Source organism: Haliotis asinina, chromosome 3, assembly GCF_037392515.1.
Source record: "Haliotis asinina isolate JCU_RB_2024 chromosome 3, JCU_Hal_asi_v2, whole genome shotgun sequence".
Classification (NCBI taxonomy): domain Eukaryota; kingdom Metazoa; phylum Mollusca; class Gastropoda; order Lepetellida; family Haliotidae; genus Haliotis; species Haliotis asinina.
The window spans coordinates 24794290-24819137 of record NC_090282.1 but is presented as its reverse complement, the minus strand read 5'-3'; the positions used below and the strand labels follow the sequence as shown (position 1 = coordinate 24819137).

Sequence of the window (24848 nt, the reverse complement as noted above, 5' to 3'; positions counted from 1 at the left end):
ACATGCCGTTGGGGGCAAGTGGTATGACAAATTACAATGGAACTATTAAACAGTTAATATAATGCACTTTGGTATTTAACAATATACTTGTTAGTTTTACATGTAAACCAAACTGTAGGATAATCCATTTTCTGATTCATCCCTGAAGCATAATGAAAATCTTATATGTGCTGCCATGTCTTCAAACACCCCAATTGCACTTGTTAAAAGATTATACGCAATAACTTAAATGTGATGTATGTTTCATTTTCCCCAAATCCATCAGTATCTCAGTCTATCTGAAACAAACCATCCCTTCTACATGAAATAACATCTTTTTCTTATTTTTTTGTTTGGGGCCAATTTATGCAATGACCTTGATTTTGATGTCACATCTAAACATTGATCGGAAAGGAACTGTTGAATTTAACTCAATCAATGTCACATATGTTTACCATTCAATCAATCACGTTTGATTAATCACATTATGATAACATAATTCAATCAACTAAAATGTAATACATACTGATAATCAGGGATGGGATGGCTAGTTAGCCCAACACTTACCCTAAGTATTGGGTGAGTGAGTGCGTGCATTTAGTTTTATGCCGCACTCAGCAATATTCCACCTATATGGCGGCGGTCTGTAAATAATCGAGTCTGGACTAGATAATCCAGTGATCAACAACATTAGCATCAATCTGCGCAATTGGGAACCGATGACATGTGCCAACCAAGTCAGCGAGTCTGACCACCTGATCCCATTAGTTGCCTCTTACGACAAGCATAGTCGCCTTTTATGGCAAGCATGGGTTGCTGAATGCCTATTCTACCCCGGAACTTCATGGGCCCGGACCAAGAAGAAGCACTAGAGTCGGTAGTTAACTGATAAAATGTAATCCCAAATATAACATATCTGGATACAGCCAAGTCTAGAAACACCATCACATCTGCAATCTGAATCCGTGGCCATACTGGCACAGCTCACTGAAGAGCCTTAGACAAGCCCCAGCCCCTAGTCATCAGCTTTTTCAACCTCTATATATAACACTCCAGCCATGATGACATACTGACTTAACAAGAACATAACTACCTTGCTGCGATATTTTTCTTTTCCGAGTTGAAACTTGACATATGGATCACTGAAGCCGTTGTCATCCATTGGAACGAGATTGGATCCCTCAACCAACACGATCGTCACAACGCTGCTCCAGATCTGCATCTTCATCTTCTTAGATGCTGTGTCTGACCCACGAACACTTCGTTTAAAATACTGAAACAGAAATCCTTGCAAATAGAATTGGAGAAGGGAGTAAGTTACTTCCAAGCTGGTGTGCATGCTTTCATGCCTCTTTTGGCAATATCCAATCAAAACAAAAACCAAGGTCATCTTCACACACTGTACCCACAAGCTCAGGCATCAGACTGATGATCAAAAGCATTATTCACTACACAACACAACCACTTTCTGGAATGCAGGCAATACTTTATGGAAACTGTTTGGAAATATAAATATTTGATGAACAAGATACAAACAGGCTTACATAGACTGCATCAAGAAACTGAATATATTTGTTAATATTTTGGTCATTTTCACGTTTAGCTTCCATGATACATTTCTTAATTACATGAATTGTGAAAATGTATTAGTCCTGAGGCTCTGCTTTACAGACCATTACCATCACTAGTACTTCTGTATCTTCTTTCACACACAGTACACCACTTCCACAATATGGCTCTAGGAAATGGTTAGAAACTGAAATGACTAACAAGAGATCCAGGCATCCTTTGCAACTATTGGCTAGATATGTCTGACATTTGAGATCTTGAACTGCAGCAGTAAACAGCATTGTGTAAGTTATGAAACATTTGGATGTATTTACATACATGAATCAACACAAGCATCTCTCCCTAAACCCCCTGCATTCTCCTGGAAGCAGGATAAACACTGCCATGCAAATGGGCAAGGTGGCCACACTGTAGGTCTGGACAGAGGAGAGCAGGATAGGAAAGGTCATGCAACTCACTAAGTGTCAGTGAATGTCTCAGCTTGTACTGGTAATAGTCCTCTCAAGGCAAACACAAACATTCTTGATAATCTACAACTGGATGCTGTTGATAATATAGGACATCGACACTATCACCTCCATGTTTATATCCTGACGACATCAGACAGACAAATGTGTCCACTATTGACACATCATCCACTGGACACGGGTAACCTTTCCCTGCAGACCTATGCGTTGTTCTCTGGCACTAATGTTTTATCTTCCTATACTTACACAGGAATTTGAGGGGTTGATATTTCAGTTTATTTTCAATCATGAAAACATTGAGACTATCTGACTGACCAGTAGTGGTCCTGTAAAATAATAGTACTTTGGTACTATGACTGTTTGATGTGATCTTACTTGCAGTTTATGATATAAATCACCTTGTTCCCACTGTCAGCTGTATGCTGACCAAGCGATGATTTGGTTAATCCTGCGTAATCATACCTCTATGGTGCTGAGGCTGATCATCACATCAATCACTGAATTATAGGAAATATTGCTAAATGTAAGTTCAGTACCATCATCATTTAGTGAGAGCTCCGTACCACAATGCCTCACTCAGGACGCAACATCAGGTTGTCTGCAGACAAGGTGTGTTCAAATGTTGACAGTAATCACCCAAGATTAGTTAATGGACTTTCAAAGGGAGAGAAAGCTCTGTCAGCAGAAATAGTAAGGCTATGAGGAATCAGATTTTCTAAACACAATTTCCAAGACCCAAAAAAAAAGGATGAAAAACATACTGAACTATCTGATCAGGAATAAGATAAAATATAAAATAGGATTTAGGGTAACTAAAATAAATTTGTCAGGAGGTGCAAACATTCTTGAAACAAGATCTAATGGGATAAAATCCCACTGCTGTTTCTCTTGTTTAAAGGCTGATGCAGACGTCAGATATCATTTTGATTCCAAACGCTTGTTCTGGGTGGATTGGAACTTCAGGGACTGAATGCTAGGAACTTCCTTATGAAGGTATTCCAATGAAAAGCTAAACTTTGAATTGTGTTAATTACTTTAGTTAACATACCAGGAACTTCTGTTCGCACATTTTCTCCTCCTGATGCATCAAAACATGAAGCCTTGTCAAGACGATTGAGAAATCATGCAGAAACAGGCAGACTCCCCCAAACTTGCATGAGAGCCAGGAATGGAGCACAGTGTATTGCCATGTGGCTGTAGCAGTGTTATCTACCTCCTTTCTGGATAAACCCTTCAACCTACTATCTGGATAACCCATGCACTTCCTGCGGATAACCTACACAAGGCCTGTCTGTGGAAAACCTCTCTCTGGATATACCCTGAAGATTCCTTTCTGGATAACCCACACACCTCCTCTTTGGATAACCCACCCACATTATCTCTGGACAACCTAGATGCTTCCTTTCTAGATAACCCACATGCTTCCCCTCTGGATAACCTGTGCACCTCCTCTCTGGATAAACCCCACAATTCCAAGTAGGATAACCCACACACTTTCTCTTTGGATTACTCTCAAACCTCCTTCCCACTTAAGTGAGATAACCCAAATACCTTTCTGGATAACCCAACCATTTCCTCTCCAGATAACACACATACCTCACCTGCTATCCCTCTATGAATTGCCCCTGTAGCTTTCTCTTGAAATCACCCTCTCATTAAGCCTAGAACCATGAACCAAGTTTTCAAATCATGGGAGGTAATCCCCTCGACCGCTCCACTACCAAAAAATCTTGGAATCAGCCACTTTAATTTCCGCTATGGGATTCATTTTTGACAAAACTGATCCAACACCTATGAGGCACATTTGTCAATGAATTAGTCTAGCTAGAATAAAGTAGTCTAGCCCATGTGCATCCCTGAATACTTTCTGAAATATTGCCTTTTAATCAGGTTCGTCTGGCCAGTCTATTCAAATGATTGATAACCAAACTGCAATTTGAATATTAAACCAATAAATCCACGAACAAAACTTAGCCTCATTAATCACTTTGGATCATACACACCATGTTTCTTTGGCGAGCTGAAGGATTAATTTGTGATTTCCATCAATTTCAGAACAAAATTAAAATACCAGCTGACTTTCAAACATGGATGATGGCACATGTGTGGGGACAACCAGACTGCTGTTTTACTGTAGACCTAAATGCACCATTTTTATACCAAGTCTTCACTGCCTTGAAGATATTTTTCAAACTATCTTATCTTCACTAACTTGCTAGGTGTGCTGATCCAGATGGTCCAACCTTAAACTGTGTACTAAGATACAGTTAACCAGCATAGCCTTCACCTTCACTGATATTGCCACACTGGTGTGTGGAAAGTTTATCTTTTTCCCTTAAACAATGATAGATCTAGGGTTACACCCTGAAATATTTGATTCTATGATATATCAGGAGTGAGTGAGCTGTATTTTACGCCGCTTTTAGCAATATTCTAGCAATATCAAAACAGGGAGACCCCAGAAATGGGCTTCAGAGATTGTGCCCATGTGGGGAATCGAACCCGGGTTTTTGTTGTGATGAGCGCATCTCCAGGCTACCCATACATCCCTAATATATTAGGAAGGACCCCAGCAATCATGCGGTTTGCCTTATCAAAGATCAAATGCTTATAAGTCATGACAAAGCTCATATTTACAATTTTTAGACCTAACTACTTCTGATTTCTTGATGTAAAATGATTACTCAAATTATCACACAAACAAACAAAAGATGTAAATCTTTTTTCCTCTTTACATCAAACCTCTTTACTTCACTACATATATACTGGACAAAACAAGTTAGGGATATTGGTATTTTTATGATTTATATTTCTTCAATGATGAATGAGTGTCAATAAATAAATAGATCATAATTCATAATATCCAAATCTACATATTTCCATCCAGTTTATTTTAAGAGCTTTAATTGTGGTTAGAACTGAGTAAGAAACAGATTAATATATCAACATATATCATGACAACATATATAGCACTGACTGATGTTTACAAGGGATAGAACAATATGGGTAAGTCTTTTATTACAATCTCTGATGACTGGTATCTACAGCGCTAGCCTGCCTTCATTCCTTGGATGATAGATGTATGGCATATGTAGTATACCTTAAAGCATATTATCAGAACTTACAAACAAAATGAAGTCAGATGTGGGATCAAAGCATACCATTTTCAACCAACTGTTAGATTCTGCACATTGTATCTTCACTTAATGATCAATATAGTCATGGATACATAATAATCATCAGCCTGTGATATTGGTCAAATGATGCTTGTTGGCTGCAAATGCAGGTGTATTTCAACTCTGAATCTGGTGTTTGTATGAGAACTGTTTGTTAGATCTGAATGTGACTATAGTCAAGGAAATGTCTTGGGAACAACTATAAAGGCTAATGAATTAAGTGAGTTGGCATTATTTCATTGATGTTATGTTCCCCGAGTTCTGATGTAAGAAATGCTGTTACAATTTACTTTTTTTCAGTATCTCCAATCCTGTCAATTTGAATTCCACTTTTGGAAGAGGGCAAAGCATAAACTGGGTTCTGTCTATACATGCTGCATGTAGCTGGTGTAAATACCGAATCCGGAGCTAGACCAAAGCTGGACTGCTGCTTCTATCATTTCCAAAAGTGAGTAATTGTCTTCCAAACTAAAAAATCACCCATTAAGTGTAGATATTTCATGGCAAGACAATTACAGCTAAGACTAATAATACACTCTTTGATCATGTGACATCTGTCATTAAGTCACCAAAGAAATGGATATTTAGGCTGGCAATTAAACACTGATGTATATGAAGCCCGTCGACCATTCTGGTTCTGTGCATGATGTAACCATTACGACAGCACATACTTATCTTCTCAATCAACTGGATCTTGATTGGGATGGGAATGAAACTAGTCAAGAGGAAAGCAGTCTCTTAAATCAATGGAAAATGATCTAGGTTGTCATTATCCACTGACAGGGATCGCACAAAACATGGGAGAGACACTGTTCAAACAACTATTTTCCTGAAACTAGTCCTATATTGATCTCTAAGAGACTGTGTGTCAGATGGGATATAAAACAGACAGTTATAGTATGGATTTGAGCCATGCTATTAAAGGCACAATGCTATAACCAGAAATAGATAACAGATGATCACAAAGAATGACTTCAAATAATGAGGTCATCACTCAAAGGTGCTAAAACAGTACTATGCATAACAGTTTTGTTCATTCTGATTTCTGTTCATTCAGAGATTGAAACAGAACTGGTCTACATATTTAGGAGGGAAAGAAAACAACAGATTAAGATAAACTAAAAATGGTACTGCATAAGACACTGACATCAAACTATCTTTGGTCCACTGATTGTGAAAACATGATGTGCATGCAAGTCGAAAATTAATGCAGTCTAGCTGGTATTCACAAACTATATTACGTTTGACTTCCATCAACATTGCAATGTCTATATTTAAAAAATATAAGGTAATTTCCCATGTAAATAAAAAATTAAATATTTGAACTGAATTACTGATTTCACCTTAATGCCTTTCTTAGTTGTTTTGTAATAATATATTTAACTGTAAAACAGTTGCCATGAGGTTTGATAATAAAGGGCATGGAAGAGGATTCCTATATATTCCAACAGATTAAGTTTGAAATTCACATTGCTGAGTTTCTATATTACATGTAATGAAGCCAGGTTTATAATGATAGTTACCATTTGATAGTACCAATAATGGCAATTATGGCAATAAGCTGCTGACAAACTGTTCTTTTCAGCTGACCATTGTAAGAAGCAACTACTGAGTGGTCAGGTTTGCTGACTTGGTTGCCAGCGTATCACAGGTGTGCAAATCAATACTCATTCTGTTGATCACTGGATTGTCTGGTCCAGACTCAATTATTTACAAACTTTCCAGTAGATAACAAGTGACTGAGAACACTGATATTTAGACTATTATCTCATGTTTAAGGATAAAAGAATTCGGCAAAAATACTCAGTGAGGAATATAAACAACTAACAGAAGTTTATCCAATAATACAGATAATAAAACTGCATATTCAGTTAATATGGTATCCATACAAGTTTTTGTCTGTTAAATCTGGCTTTGAGGAAATAAACAAAGATCCATAAATTGCATACTCATACACGGTGAGAAGTCTGAAAGTCTGAAAGTGTCCTAGGTTCCAATCTCATCTAACTCATTTCAACCAGATTGAGTCACATTCGCCAGTTGGTTTAAAAAGATGAATTAACAATACAGAATTCACAATAAAACCTTTCACAATAAAACTCAAGCTAGTCCAACTCATGGTCCAACACTTTTGATCATCTTATCTCAGTGACAACATTTATCACTCTAATCCCCTTCTAATATGACACACTTAGGTCAAAATATCCTTTTTTCAGAAAGTCTGGTAATTTAAACAATGCTGTTTTGATCTTCATAGAACCATTACCTTACTGAGTGACAGTGATAGGCTGGTTATACACAGGCTGATCTGATTAGTTGTGCATAATAGTGCCTTAATTTCTTCATCAATAACATATCCCTCTGCAGTTTCTTTGACATTAATCTCAGCTGACAGCTCATTTTCAATCAGGTATTATCAAATTGTGATGTTGAGTCCTATGGTGCATTATAAATCTCTTTAGAGAGTATATCTTATACATGCCAATGATGCTGCTTTTGGTGTTCTGAGCTGTAGTTAACCGATACTCATGTTCTAATCTAGTGACATTGCTGAACATGAAGCTTGTTGTGGTTGATTGATGACACTAAGATTACGGAAGTAACTTAATTGCCTAAAATGTTCTGCTGTCATGCAACCAGTATTTAGATGCATCGTGCAGGTTACTGAGGTGAGGTGAGGTGAAGTGAGGTGAGGTGAGGTGAGGTGAGGTGAGGTGAGGTGAGGTGAGGTGAGGTGAGGTGAGGTGAGGTGAGGTGAGGTGAGTCGAGGCGAGGCGAGGTGAGGTGAGATTTAACAATGTACATGTACATGTATTTACATAATGCAGGGGTTTGAAAAATCCCATTGCTGGACTCTCAGGACAAGTCAGTTTTTATTTCGGGCAATCAAATAATGGTATCTTACTTGTCTGTGGACTACTAGATAATTTCCACTTACGGTTTGAAACTGCAAATAATTTTGGATTTAATTTCATATCTGCTCATAATGAAGCTATTAAAGTTGTCAATAATAATAAAGTATAGGGGAAAATTATCACTCTTCGATAAATAGTCCGGTAAACATTAACATCACACATTGTGTCATAAAATCAGGGCAAGTGGACAATTAGTCAGGACAAACTACTTTCTTGAAGTCACTTGCCCTGTGGCAAATGGCTTTTCAACATATTCTTGAACCCCTGTAATGACATGTTTATGGGCATGTGTATATGAGTGTGTGTAGCCGCATGCACAGAGAAATCAAGTGAGTAAGTAAGCAGTTCTGTTTTCATGTTCCTCTATTAACAGAATTACATGAGTGACAGTTCTTGGTCTGAACCGTATTTTAGTCACTACGTGTCAGGTTAGAGATCCACATATCTGATGGTTATCGCAATCAAGAATCCAGGAGCACATGTATTACGCCATGTGGAACAAGAAGCATAACACCTAGATTAGCATCTAGTCTCTAAGGGGAGGTGGGATAGCCTAGTGGTTATATGTTGGCATGTCCCTTTTTTGATTCTCCACATGGGTACAATGTGTGAAGCCCATTTGAGGTGTTTAACACCCTGATACTGGTGGAATACAGCTAAAAGTGCTGCAAACCCATACTCACTCACTCACTCATGTCTCTGAAATTAACATATATTGTACCGCAAAAAAGGGGTAAATGCATAAACATAAAATATAATGAAAAGGAGCACTGAGGCTTTGTTCATTTTCTGAGTGAGTGAGTGAGTGTGTGAGTGAGTGTCTGGACCAGACAATCCAGTGATCAAAAAGCATGAACGTCAATCTGTGCTATTGGGAACTGATGACATGTGTCAACCAAGTCAGTGAGCCTGACCACCCAATTCCATTAGTTGCCTCTTATGACAAACATAATCGCCATTTCTGGCAAGCATAGGTTGCTGAAGTCCTTTTCTACCCCAGATCTTCGTGGGTCTTGTGAAAATGTGAGTATATCCTGTCTACTGGCATAATCCATCTCAAACATATACACAGGCAAGACAAGAATTCACAAACAGATAGTACAAGTACAATTCCGGAATGACATCGGAACTGTAGAAATCTAGATTTGCATGGGCTTTCTTGGCTACATTTGTTTGAAGGATTGAATGACAGACTGCAGGATAGGAGCTGGATGAAATCAGCAATCTACATCTGAAAGCTAGATTTGCATGGGCTTTCTTTGCTACATTTGTTTGAAGGATTGAATGACAGACTACAGTATAGGAGCTGGATGAAATCATCAATCTACATCTGAAAGCTAGATTTGCATGGGCTTTCTTGGCTACATGTGTTTCTGGGCCTGGATGACAGACTGCAGGATAGGAGCTGGATGAAATCATCTATCTACATCTGAAAGCTAGATTTGCATGGGCTTTCTTGGCTACATTTGTTTCAGGGCCTGGATGACAGACTGCAGGATGGGAGCTGGAAGAAATCATCAATCTACATCTGAAAGCTAGATTTGCATGGGCTTTCTTGGCTACATTTGTTTGAAGGATTGAATGACAGACTCCAGTATAGGAGCTGGATGAAATCAGCAATCTACATCTGAAAGCTAGATTTGCATGGGCTTTCTTGGCTACATTTGTTTGAAGGATTGAATGACAGACTACAGTATAGGAGCTGGATGAAATCATCAATCTACATCTGAAAGCTAGATTTGCATGGGCTTTCTTGGCTACATTTGTTTCTGGGCCTGGATGACAGACTGCAGGATAGCAGCTGGATGAAATCATCACTGTCAGGTACTTGTGTATTCCATGAACCATGATGCTAGACATTCAGCCAGACTGACATTTGTCTCACTCAGCAAATAAAGCACACAACCCTCCTACATATTTCCTGTTATTTTGTGAAGGGAGATGTCATTGAAGAAGTAATATACTTATGAGTTGAGTGCCCCTGACAATCTGTCTGGTAATAACACCCTTAGGAATCACACTGAGTGATTGTCTTTGACATGTGCTGGCTGTAACTCCTGAAAGTGTCACTTGTCACACCATATGCTGGCTGGAGTATGTCACCACTAGGTCTGGCTTGCTGCTGCCTAACACACATCCATATATAAACATGTGTGCCCTCAAATAACAGATCCTATGGCCTTTATACAAATACATCCTTATTCTCCTTCTTCAGATAAAGGAAATGGCCTCGCAGATGGAATTAAGACATTTCTTTGAGGTACCATTAAATAACCTTCAGAAGCATTTTACAAGATGAAAACGTTCCAAAGACAGACAAACAGAAAATTATGATTCATTTTGTTTTGAGAAATGGTTACAGGCTTCCTTCCATTGTGTACTTGATAAAGCCTCACCTGGTTGGGTGGACGATCCAGTGGGTCAACCTCTTGTCAGTGTCACACAAGAGGATGTTAAAAGACGTACTTAGGGATACCATGCCAGGTACTGTTGAAATTACACCTATGGGCGTAAAAACGGGATATTTTCCTGTTTTTAAGTTCATGGGCCTAAATGAATATTTCAAATTTTATCATTTAGAATGGCGTTCCTTTGCAAAAGCACATGGCGATGTGTCATCAAAGGAGGAGGTGTCATTCAAGTTCCGGTTTAAGACAGTTCTTTATGATTGTCTAAAGGTCAGGTGGTCTCAATTATTCTGTTTAAATTAATGCTCATTCCATTTTATCATGTCTTAGGATCATTTTTTTGTTTAAAAGAATTTCCCAAATTTAAGCCCTGGGGTTAATATTATGGGGGTTTCAACTGTTAGTGAGAGGTGCCATTTTCCGTTATTTAGCTCAGGGTTTAAATACAGGAAATTCTTGTACATCCATGGCCATGGTGGGTAAAGAGAGCCTTGAATTGTGCAAAAAGCCACACATCCACATCCATTCAATAATCACAAGTATGACATTAGGCTTTTAATTTCACCTGACCTGACAGGGGTCATACAAAGGCCATTCTATAAGCAGTCTTCAACCTCAGTAGACTGTGTTCAGCCTCATCTTATAGTCTGTGTGTGGTGATGTGAAGTTCTCATTTGCTCTCTGACATCATTAATGATGTGATCCATGATAAACTATGCTATTGATGGATTGATTTCTTCATATTGTTAGAACACGATTTCCGTGGCAATAAGGTCCCCTGATTCAGTGCAAAAATAACAACAGGATCTCTTTGGTAGATGGGTCTGCTGGCAATACCTCAAATGGAGCCATTCAGAATTAAAGCTGATTGCAGCCATTTTTAGCTGCAGACAACACCTAGTAAGAGAGATGGTTAATTTTTTTTATACCAAAGATATTGTGACCCTCACAATGTGGTTGGAGTTTTAAGTGCTAAGTAAGTTTCACTTAAGTGTGTGTTTTATGTGTGTGCATGCAACATCATACATTGATTCTAAGGTTTCAAAAAGAATTAACAGATTTTCACACAATCAGATTCAACTATTACGATCCATCACCTACATGTTGTAAATATTACCAAAGTTGTAAATCTGTACCCCCAGTTTTGTTATACACTCTACAGAGTATGGTAAAATTTTCCACAATTCTAGACAGCCTCTTTATAAGGTTACGATTATAGACAGAAGAGTCAGTTTCCACAACTCTAGACAGCCTCTTTATAAGGTTACGATTATAGACAGAAGAGTCAGTTTCCACAACTCTAGACAGCCTCTTTATAAGGTTATGATTATAGACAGAAGAGTCAGTTTCCACAACTCTAGACAGCCTCTTTATAAGGTTACGATTATAGACAGAAGAGTCAGTTTCCACAACTCTAGACAGCCTCTTTATAGGGTTACGATTATAGACAGAAGAGTCAGTTTCCACAACTCTAGACAGCCTCTTTATAGGGTTACGATTATAGACAGAAGAGTCAGTTTCCACAACTCTAGACAGCCTCTTTATAGGGCTATGATTATAGACAGAAGAGTCAGTTTCCACAACTCTAGACAGCTTCTTTATAAGGTTATGATTATAGACAGAAGAGTCAGTTTCCACAACTCTAGACAGCCTCTTTATAAGGTTATGATTATAGACAGAAGAGTCAGTTTCCACAACTCTAGACAGCCTCTTTATAAGGTTATGATTGTAGACAGAAGAGTCAGTTTCCACAACTCTAGACAGCCTCTTTATAAGGCTACGATTATAGACAGAAGAGTCAGGCATGACATGGTTCAGGTATTCTGAATTAATCTGTTTAAATCAATGTTCATTCCATTTTATCATGTCTTAGAATATTTTCTTAATTTACAAGTATTTCCCAAATGCTACTATATTAATATAGCATCATATTCAAACACTGGTGTTTGAAAGTAAAATATCCAACAGCCTGGAGTAAACATGGTTGAGGAAATGCCTAACTACAACCAATAGTAGACCTGTAGGCTCTCTGTACAGGCTGATCAGTCGTAAACTGGTACAGGATATAATTAAGATATCAAACACACAGCATGGGAGTTGTACGAGTTACTTCCAGCTGAAGGCAATAACATGCTGTTGTTACAATATTGACAACTGAGATTGGTAGAAAATTAATAATGAAACTTGTCAATAAACACTCAATATATGATAATCCAAAGGCCATAAACCTATTTATAATTATCAGGCAGATAGCTGGTTGTTCATTAAGGTAATTATTTCCCATCTGACATTCTTTCCTGTTGAGTGTCATATACCAGCAATGTGTCCCCCCCATTCCCATCCAGCTGAAAGTCCTTCACAGTCGATGGTGATAATCTAATTACACCATCGTTCAAGAATCCACAGCAATACCATCACCACATAATTCCCTTGTGCTAGAATATTTACACGGTCATTGCTTGTTTCTCTGAGGGCACAGACACAATTAGTTCCTCAATAAACCAGTAATGGTGTCATCTAAACCACAGCAGCGAGGACCTGGTCAGCAGGACCACATGATTAATCGGATGCTTCCTTCTGATTGGCTGGCTTGACCCAATGATTAATGAAAAGGCTTATTGTGATTGGTCTCTGTACCTCTGGATTAAAAGAGTTCTCATGAATACAGAACTTTTATGTTTATGGATATGGTAAATTCCTTATCATTATAACTGACACTGACCCCTGTGAACATCATCAGGAATACCAGAAAAACATATTAAGTTAATAACAGGAAGTGAATAGGGGAGAGTTAGACAGACAAGACCTGGAAGGGATGGACAACCAAGAGATCAGGTAGACTAGAGGACAAAACTGTCAGGCATACCCACAGTAGTTTGTAACCCAGAGCCTAGAGAGTAAATTAAAGAATAAACCCAACTTAAGACCAGCATGACTGGGCAAGTTATGATTCACTAAGCTTGAAATAAAAAATTGTTCTGGGCTTCTTATCTATTCAGTTCATACTCGTAGTCAGCAGACCGAGAAACAAAGTTGAGGACAATAGTATTAGATCTACAAAGCCTAGACAGATATGTACAGCACACCAACAAGACCAGCAGACCCTGAGACAGATGAGAGGATAATAAATTGTTAAGGGCAAGGATAACTTCCAAACAGTTTCCTGAATAACTAGCAAGTAGATATATATTAATACTGTTAAAAAAGCAGTCTGGACACAGGATACAGCTTTACACCAATCTCATCACAAATTTTCTCAGAACAACAAATGACTTGGAATTGTTCTTTATCAGAACTGCATCCCACAAAATACAATTATGCAATCTTATTGGTTGTCAGGAAAATAGGATAAAAATGTAACGACTTGGAATGCCACCCACATCTAAATCAGACGTGATCATCCTTTAACAACTTCATTTCAGTGTGGAAAATACATCCCAGTCATATTTGCAGTGGTTTGAGAAAATATCTCTCCCAAATCTGGATTCAATGTTTCTGTGAACAGGATGCACAAGAATGATAGTTTTAGCTCATCACAATATCTAAAAGAAGGGTGAGTACAAAGGACCTGATACTGTTGTGAGTCAATGCCAGATGAATCTAGTCATCTGTGCTGGATCGGAACACACAGCAATATCCTTGACTATAGGTCATCTTGCCCATATAAAAGAGGCAAACAGTCAATGCAGTAAATGCTTCTAATATACATGTTAAGAATGGCACAGAACTAGGGAGGATCCAACATTCAGAAAAGGAGAGACATCCCTGAGGCATACATGTGTGTGCAAGTGTGCGTGTGTATTGATGTAACAAACCAAACCTGGATTCCTTGACATTTAAGTTAGGATGAAATTGTGCATACTGTTCATTACATCATGCCAAAAAAGATCTCCTCTATCATGACATAAAAAATATCTTTCAAACTAATCCATTACACTTCCTGAAGAAATTATTGGCACAAACATAAAAAACAAAAGTCAATGTCAAACAAAATGTCAATGTAAAATGTCTTCTACAAATATAATAGAAGTACGAACAAAACAATGGTGTAAAAAAATTGCTTCAGAAACATCCACTGAATTGAACAATTATTCTTAGTCAACAGTTTCACAGAAAAAAAGTAAAAACCATAACACTCAACCAGACTCAATATATTTTGGTGGTAATTGTTTACTTTTGTTCCTTGTTCTTTTATACACATATCTCTATGTCCTTGAATTTACAGAATTAAACATCAGAAAAAAAAACATGAATTCAAACAAGACAGAAAACATCAATTGACATTCAGAAGGGACAGTAGACAATCCGCCGGTGGACCTGCTGCTAATGAGTGTATACAATCTGCTAAAGACATGCGTAGTTAACCAGAAGAAACACAGATTACATTGATCAGGGATGTGCATCAACTGATGGCCATAAAGAACCATTGATGGACGACCTGTCCATGAGGGCAAGAAGTAATAGTTCTTATCAACCACCTAATCCTCATCTGACACTGTGACCAGTGCTTAAGGGTTGACTGGGTGACCTGGGAGAGAAGAAGGAAGAGATAATAGCTTGGTGAAAGAAGTTGAGGGAGGGAGGGAGCGAGTGAGGTTTTAAGCCCCTTTTAGCAATATTCCAGCAAAATCATGGTGAGGGACAGCAGAAATAGGCTTCACACATTGTACCCATGTAGAGAATCAATCCTAGGTCACTGGAGTGAGAAGCTACCACTTCAACTACTAGGCTACTGCTGCAAATGATTTTAAGTCTGTGATATTGCTGGAATACTGCTAAAAGCAGCTGAACTAAACTCACTCATATCAAAGAAAAGCCCAACCTGTGCCAGATTATCAACCTGTACAACTTTGGATGGAGAGCACAAGGACATGTGTGGTGTTGAGAAATCAAGGGTTGTCAAGGAGCAGATTATGTAAAACTGTTGTTCATAAGATCCTGCTGTTCAAACTGACCACAGGGCAACCTATAGTTACAAGTGAAGGTGAATGAGGCTTGAAACCACTATGAACCTTCCAATATAAGCCCTGTGTTGTGGATGCAGTGGTGAAAAGCAGTTGTCAGGAGAAGTGCCATCAATCCCACTGCCACATTCCATCAGTCTGCTCCCAGCAGAGTTGTCTTTCCCTGAAGTCCTTCACCCATATACTTCCCCTCTTCAGCAGTCATTTGCAAAGGACCCATTTACACTTTCTTTCACAAGACACACGGGGAACTGGGGACCTATTCAGATTGGAATCACCCTTTAGCAATGAAACAGGAAGCATTACTGCAACAAGATCTGTCAAGTGGCACAATACAAACTTGAATCCAGCTCAGAATCGAGGGAGCTGTCACACTGTGTTTGTTTGAACTAATATCCTCTTGCAATTGTGTGGCTAGGCTTCTATGACCATTAGTCTGGAAATGTTTTCCAAACCAGTGCATTGTGATCTCAGGTTGTATTTTATTAAATCTGGGAACTTCTTATAACATAATTGAATATTCATAGACGTCTTGTAATTGATTGAATTTACATAATATTCTCCGAGAAGTTTCATGTCTCAAAACAGAAATCAATGGTCATATCAGTTCTTGGTTTGTGTGTACTGGCATGCAGTGTTGCCATAATTGTAACAGAAGTCAAACACCAAAGAATATTTCCAAAACTGACCAGATTTGAACAGTATTTACTTCTAGCTAGGCCAGTATGTTTGTTATTTGTGTAATTATTTTCATATGGCAATATCTTGACAGATTTGGAGCTGATTCAGCAACACAAGGTTGAAGATGGAATGTTTGAAGGAAATAAATCTGCACAAAAGACCAAAAGAAGAATTCACCTTACAAATGGCAAGGAAAAGCCCAGTGACATTGTGTATACAATAAAGAAAAAGTTGACATAAATATTATTTTGTCTTACACTTGAATACCTTCTTCTATATGCCTCTCAAGAACCTCAAGAAATCTGATATTAAAATCATGAATCAACTTCATCCAGACATTGTTGAAAATCTAAGAAGAGAAAAGAGACTGAGGTAGGGTGAAACCAGTTAGTCTGATCCAGATTGGTAAGGATATTATTTGGATGTGGCAGTTCCCTGACACAGCCTCCCCAAGGTTTTTATTCCTTATTCCGTTCTATTACAAAGAACGACAGTCTTGTTATTTCAGGGGTCAATGATTCTGATCCTAGCTATCTGAAACAGTGACATATCTGTCAGGTTATTCCACTGCTTTGCCATCACAGCTCCTTCCAGTGTTCCATGAATTCAATAAAGGCAGATCTATGTAAATAGGATCACAAAACCTGTGTCAGAGCAGTGAACACAATGATATTAGTCTGTAACATAAATCGGCTCCAGTCTACCCTAACCAAAAACTCTATCCACAATTCCTTAAGAAAATCTACTTATTTCAAGGCATGAATACAAATGCAATACAGGAGTGACATGTTATTATCGATCTAGATTTATGACCTCATAATGGGTCAACCACAAGCTTTATACTGTTCAACAAAAACCATCCATCCTTCTTTGCCATAGACATATACATTTATCCAACACATCATTCAAATTCTTAATGTCTTGTCCACCCGCTGCTGCCACTTAGTAAACTGGAACTGAAGAGCGTCTTGAAGGAATACAGGCCCTGCATCAACATTGACCGATAGCGCCTTGCTGCAGACGGCGCCAAGAGCCACATCTCCGTACCAATCATTACAACTGGTATGAGCTACTTGAACCCAATCAGTGGGGCACATGACAGACTACGTGATATGTGACCATGTAGTGAGTTGACTGCAGTTGTAATGAATGTTTCTTTTTCCCTGACCTCTCCACAATCGTGATTCATGTCTTCTATATTTGTATAACTGTGTGTGATGGGGTGGCCCAGTGGTTGAAGCGTTTGCTTGTCATGCTGAAGACCTGGGTTCAATTCCCCCCATGGTTACAATGTGTGAATTTTCTGGTGTCCCCCACCATGTTATTGCTGGAACATTGTTGCAAGCAGTGTAAAATCATACTCACTCATGTTATGTCCTGTCATCCATCTGCTGTGAATCCATCAAACATGACAAATAGACTTGATTTTTCAATTTCAAAGTCTCAGTGGATACAGTACTGCAACTTCGGCTGAGTACTTGGAAATGAAACAGTGGCATTATGACCTTATTGTGATGGCAAGGCAGATTCCACAACAGATACTCAGAACCAGCAAGGTGTCTACATACATGAAGAGAAGTAAATTTCCACACATCATCACCTTTATTCACGTGTGAATCTTTCAGCCACGTTCAGCCTTACTCAACATACTCATTCCCTCACTTACTGTCATGGTGGTGTTAGAGTGAATGTTGTTGATGCCTGTCAACACTAAAGCAACCTGTCAGAATCACAGCTGATAGCAACTGGTAAATTATTACTTATACAAGACATTACTTTACGAGTTAGATTGTTTTAAAGCCACTTTGAAAATTGATATCAATGTGTGTCAAGTGATGTAGATCTCAGATGCTATCAATTTGGTGAAACAGTTATAATTACATCAAAGTATGTTAGTTGTAAGGTACATGAAACTCAGAAGTAAAAATTACTTACAACGTTGATAAATACCAAGAGCAGAATACAGAGCTGATACAACTTTTATAATAACCAGAAGAAAAATGGATTTGAAACAAGGATCATTGGTTCCTGGCAGGACAAAGGCACACAACTCTTCCCATGGAAGTGCAGCACATAAAAAAAATGCAGTGTTTGGGTGGGTGTGAGTACATGTGCCCCAGTGACTTAGTGACTTGGGTTTTATGCACTTTCTAGCTATAGTCGAGGAATATCACTGCATGGGATACCATAAATGGGCTTCACACATTGTACCCATCTGGGGAATCAAACTCATGTCTTTGGTGTGACGAGTGAATGCTTTAACCACAGGGCTACCCAACCCTCCCCACATGAACAACACATTAGCTGTAAATGCCATGGAAAAATGGTCCTTGTACTTAGGTTGTTTGTAAAGGTGGTTCTGAAAAGTGTGAAGTATGAAACCCATCTGGTTTGACTTTTGTCTTTTTCCTGTAAATTGAATATTAAATATCTATACATGCTTCATAATTCTGCATCTTAAAATGAACCTGAAGGATAAGAGAAAACTGACTTCTACCAACTCATAAACAACACACTGGGCAGTGCAATATTTCTCCTGTACACATCAATAAACCATGGTACCCATTGTGTATGGAGTAGGCTGGAGGTGAACTCATCTCTAAAACTGAGGGGAGGAAGGTGGTTAGGGGGATGGCAGTGGCCCGGCCCGCTTCTCAGTGAAATCCAAGCTTGAGCTGCACATGGGAATCTATTGTACTTGCTGGTGAATCAGACAAGAACTGAAGCATGTAAGTGCCATAAGACAGTTCATCAGAGCTACTCTATGGACACTTCTCAAAGTGGTCAATGACTGGGATATCTCCTTTATGAAAGACATTCTCTAATGGCATGTACGGAGAAGCCATCACAGAAACTAGACTGGAGTCTCATGGAGGAATGGATATGAAACCTTTCAGAAACATACAGTGACAGACAATTTCTATGGTCTAATGCTAGAATTATTCGGGAAAGGTAGGACGTAATGAAGGAAACTTTGATGTGAATAGAATGAGCTTCAAAAAGCCAGACTGAAGGTTTGGGTAATTTCAGTGTGATAGGCAACCATCTATGATGTGATCACAAATGATTCAGAGCTGATCCTCCGCAAAAGACTTTTCAGAGATATATAAACCCATAAAGTGGATTCAAACTATGACCCCCTAAGCCTATTCAGTCTCACAGTCTGAGCCTATTCAGCAGGTAAAATAGTGGTTGAGTTGGTCAAGTGCCAGACAACTGAAGGAGTGTTCAATGCATTTCATGTATCACAGACCATGTACCATATTGTTCCCCCTCTACCCATCCCATTATGCAATGCTGAACCCTTCAATGAAGCATCTAATTTCTTCTCAAATCTTTCTGGGTCTCCTTTTTTTTGTTGAAATGTTGTGGCATGTTGCACCTTATATTTTCATACACTTGGGGATTTCTAATGCAGTACTCAGCAATATTCCTGCTATATGGTTTTAAATATTGATGTATAGACAAGACAATCCTGTGATCAACATCAAGAGCAACAATATATGCAGTTGTGATTACAATGATATGTCAACCAAGTCAGTGGGTCTGGCCACCAAATCCTGTCAGTTGCCTTTTTTCAACAAACATGGGTTGTTGAAGATAAATTCTAACCTGAATCTTCACACCTAAATCTTCTTTTCCGAATTCTACCTTATAACATGTGGTGATTAATAAAGAAATTCTTAAAAACAGCTCTTTGTTGCATGCAACTGAATTTCTTCACCAATTTAGAAAAAAATAAAATTTTAATATTTTGCTGTTAATATACCAGGATGTGACATTTAATGAAGCCTTTTGAAGGCAAAGGAATCTGACAATCACTATCCACAACATTAAGCAAGTTACATTGAGCTCTCCAAAGTGAACTATTTTGATGTCCCTTAAGTAACTGTCTCAAGTCAGAAGCTTGTCAGCTGCATTATGAGACAATCAGATTTCAGTATCAAGCACTCTCGACATTCCAGGATCTGTAACCAGACAGGTAGCATCAATGCCAAGACTGATGTGATCGGCACAAAAAGCCAAATCCATACAAATCCATACAATTTGGTGAAATAGAAGTTTGATTCATCAACAGATGTTTTGAGATCTGTTTCTTTTATTTCTTTGATGGCATGTTTGCAATCAAATTACTATCCCTTCCTGGACATCGGTAAAGGTCATGACCTATCCATAAACTTTTGCTTTTGATAAAGTTCTCTGAAAAAAACAACAACAACACAAGAATAATACAAGTGTATGTCTGCTTCCAGGAGTGCCCTCATTGCAGTGGAGAACAGCCTTCCAGCAAAGGTTATCCAAGCAAAACACCTAAGAACAATGATTGGGTTGGATAAAGTGAACTGTGAAGAGCAAATGGTAAAAGAAAATTGTGTCGAGTTCAGTATGATGTGATGATTGTGATGATGTGGATGACCACAAGTGACAAAAACCAACACAGTGATGCAGCAGATTACAGCAGTAAAGTAGCCCCCAGCAGTCATAGACAGTCCTTGGAAGACTATCAGTTCAAGTAGTGCAGAAACCTGCAGCAGTGAGAGTAGCAGAAACCCAGAGCAGTCAATGAAAGGATGGTTTGCTGTTCACCAGTCATACATGGGGAATGGAACTATGATAAACCAAAAAGCATGAAGAACAGTGAACATCACAATGAAGTCATAGTGATCTAATAGAGATGGAGAAATGGTAAAAGAAAAGCATTGTCAGTTTAGGCATTATTCAAAAATAAGACATGATGTCTATATAAGGATTGGCATTGCCTGCATTACTCGGAACTAGTTCACTGATGTCTGACCCTGCCATACTGGATTTGCCTGTTAAAAAGCACAAGTCATTTGTGATGTTTTACACTCTCTGCCAAATGGTAGATGCAAGAACACATCCCATCATATATCCTGCCATTCCAATGTGCCAGTGACAGATTGTGCCAGGAAAAGGAACATTTCAGGACAAATTAATATGGAGGCTTAGCAATATATACCAAAAACATCTTTAACAGAATCAGAAAATCCAAGCTCATGCTCATCTGCATCTTGTCCATTCTTTTAACTGGGTGATGGGCTACAGATCCTCTTTTTTTTGTCATAAGTATTGAATATTATTCTATCACAACAACATAACTGTATTATGTTCCTCTGTGGGAAATTGCCAATCAGTATTTTCTGAACACTATCCAATACATCTTGCTACATCTTTGCAACTGAGTCATACATGTATTGACAATATCTTTAAGCTATGTTGGATACAAATACTTTGGACATGCAAAGGTTATATTAAATCCTTTCAATGCTTGGCTTAAACAAGTAATTACATGAACATGAAATTTTACCATGTTTATTAAAAACACAAAATTTTTGTCTTAGTTCCAATTTAAAACTGCATGATTTCCAAATCTGTTAGATTATATGGATAAGCTCCTGGCTCTAGCTGTGAGGAATTACCTGAAAGGGTACTTGACTTGTGAAGCACACTTCTGAAATCCTAACATGTTTATCACAACAAGCTACAGGTGAAACAGATTATAAATACACACACACAAATATTTTCTACAACCTGTCCAGGTTTATTCAATAAATGTGCATCAACTCGTACGTTGTACTCTGTGTGTGGTGACTTCAATTCTTTCCTATTGCTAGAAACTGCATGTTTGGGATATGGTTCTGATTATCTATGCGAACAAGATACCTGATCAATAGATATTTCCCCAACAGTCACTATGTATGAAATGCAATACACATCAATAAGTTATATTCCTCATACATCAAGATGGTCAGTACACAATCAAATCTGGGCCTGACAATCCAGTGATTGATGCTGACAGTGATAATGGTTGGTGATGACACATGATCAATAATGTTACAGAGATGGACCATCCAATCCATAAAATCGTCTCCAGTAGAGGCTGCTGGGAATCTGCTGGTGTTTGAAATCATCATGGGTCCAGCATTCCAGCAGATGTATTGATCTGCCACCATGACACCTCCAATTACAAGAATGGTAAGAAGACTCGCGCCCACCCATTCCTCATACATCGATTCCTGTAGCTTGAAAGGACTCCAAGACAACCCTCATCACTCTAGCCACCTAACAAAACTGACCTTATAAAATTGAAATGGCCCGAAACTATCCATTTACCTGAAGGCTGAGTCAGTTTGTTCTGTCAAAATGGGACTATTTCCCAACATGCTAACTGTACTGATGTTTTTGTATGAAAATGGCTGTAGACAACAAGGTCAAACTTTGCAGTGGGCACACTGTTACTGTTATTGTCAATATATGTGGTAACTTGACAAGATTATGGATTCTGATTGGCTCAGAAACTGGCTGTTTAATTTTCAACGTACAAGCTTACTTGACCCCTGCTGTTATTTTCAATATACCAGCTAACTTTGACCCTTGCTGTTAGTTTCAGAATTCCAGCTAACTTTGACGTTTGCAGTTATTTTCAAAATACCAGCTAACCTTGACCTTTGCTGTTGTTTTCAATGCAACAGCTAACCTTGACCATTGCTGCTATTTTCAAGGAGGAGTATTTAAAATTTGGTATCCATCTTTCTGGCACGAGGAGCAGACCCAAACATAAATGGTGTATCAAATTATGTTCCCCCTGACACTGGAGCACAACTTTTACCTTTAGAGATGAGTCAGTCATTAAACTGCCCCAAGTAATATTCATGCTACATAAAAGTCCTTGAACATTTAAATACAAAGGACTAAAGTGCCCAAAACTATATTCTCCATACTGTGAGTGGGGTGTACTTAACCTCAGTCTCATCAGTATGTCAGCTGTATCAAAGGGTGCCAGTTTGATGAAGGGGGGAGGTGGTGCAGGTGTCAGACATTTGCCAGTTTGGTGAAGGGGGACATGGTGCAAGTGTCAAGACATTTGCCAGGTTGATGAAGGGGGACATGGTGCAGGTGTCAGACATTTGCCAGTTTGGTGAAGGGGGATGTGGTGCAGGTGTCAGACATTTGACTGTTTGGTGAAGCTGCATATATTGATATGGTGCTGATCATTCTCCATTGAATTAAATACAGGCTTGAATCAAGCATGCCTTCAATCACAGACTCATATCTATGACTGGCTCATCAATAAAATCAGATGAAAAATTACTTGGGGTGCCTGTACAAGATTAACAGTAGGAGCTACAACACTTGTTGAACCACAGTTGGTTAGTCCAGCAATATCACTGTAGCTGGTCAAGAACTCACTCTGGGCCAGACAAAGCAATGTGCACAATGATCTATATCATTTAAACTCACCACGCCACACTGAATGGATTATTAACATCATAGATCTCAAAATGTAGTCTTTCTGACATCTTCCATTCATGTTCAGACAAATGAAGTTAAATGTCTAAGAACATGTTATGATTATACCCCACAACAAGTATGAGCCTCCACAAACATGTCTTCAGGTCCAAATAATCATATATGCTAACTGAGCAAATGCAAAAAAATCATCAATGATAGAGAAAGTGAGTGAGTTTAGGCTTAGTAACTTATACACAGCACCTAGCAGCGTTCCATATATGGTGGTAGTCTGTCAATAACTGATTTTGGACAAGACAAACCAGTGATGAACAACATGAGCATCAGTCTACACACGAGTCAACAGTGTCTGCAAGGTCAGCAAGCCTGACCACCCAATCCCATTGGTTGCCTCTTACTACAAGCATGAGGTTCTGAAGATAAATTCTAACCCGATGGTCACAGGTACATAAATAACAAGACAAAATACTATTTCTACAGCACTGTGCCAATCAAGTCAAAGTAAATGCAAAAGATGTTTATTGTATGAAAGGATTCCGGCCCATATGCCTGAGTGTTACACTGATAGAGGAATATTAAGGCTATTTTAAACACTATTTCTACTGCACTGTGATGACCAAATAAAAGTAAATGCAAAAGATGTTTTTTGTATGAAAGACCTCAGACCAATATACCTGAGCGTTACATTGATAAAGGAATATTATCAATATTTACATATATATTTAAGGGTATGTGAAGGCTTATTTAAGTTGGATATCTTATGTGCCCAATCTGTCCTTTATATGAATGAAATATGTTTCAATCAAATATCAATCAATCAATCAATCAATCAATCAATCAATCAATCAATCAATCAATCAATCAAAAGTATGCATATGATACTGACACACGCCATCAAAGTCTTCCTTTCAGCTAGTCAACTTCCACAAGAAATATGACTTTCAACAGAAATAAAATGAAATGGTTTCAACTGAACCTGCAATACAGCTGCTATACCCTCCATGAAGACATATGTACATATATCACCACTCCTCTCTCTCTCGTAGGTTAGGGACAGATGCAAGCTATCCTGACATCTGCAAGCACCATCTGGGATCTCCAATATCACAACAAATTGATGATACAGTTGTGTGATGACACACTCTCAGACGGGACACACTGATTGATGATAACACACACAACACATAGAGCCATGTGGCCAGGAAAGTTTTAGTGTCATGTACTGCTTTGTATAACACAAGATGTGGCCATGTGCACGTTTTTTGTCAGATTCTAAGCAATCAGTGAAAACATTTACTCAAAATCTATATATCATTGCTGTAACTACAGCAATTTGGAATCCATTTTGCAAGCAGATCAACATGCCTGCTCTTCACAAGATAAGTAGCTAGTGAGGTTTACTGGAAACTTCCAATCA

The 24848-nt window shown here is 38.4% G+C and overlaps 2 protein-coding genes across 4 annotated transcripts in view; one reads left to right on the top strand and one right to left on the bottom strand.

Moving 5' to 3' along the window:
- Window positions 1–24848, top strand: part of LOC137277734 (T-complex protein 1 subunit gamma-like) — a 223035-nt gene that overhangs the window by 26353 nt on the left and 171834 nt on the right. The gene's annotated exons all lie outside the window — the stretch shown is intronic.
- Window positions 1–24848, bottom strand: part of LOC137277725 (multiple C2 and transmembrane domain-containing protein 1-like) — a 172392-nt gene that overhangs the window by 20598 nt on the left and 126946 nt on the right. For all 3 annotated transcript variants that reach the window (XM_067809618.1, XM_067809615.1, XM_067809617.1), the window contains one exon: window positions 1073–1252. In XM_067809618.1, the coding sequence (XP_067665719.1) occupies window positions 1073–1252 (180 nt within the window). The remainder of the gene's footprint in view (window positions 1–1072; window positions 1253–24848) is intronic.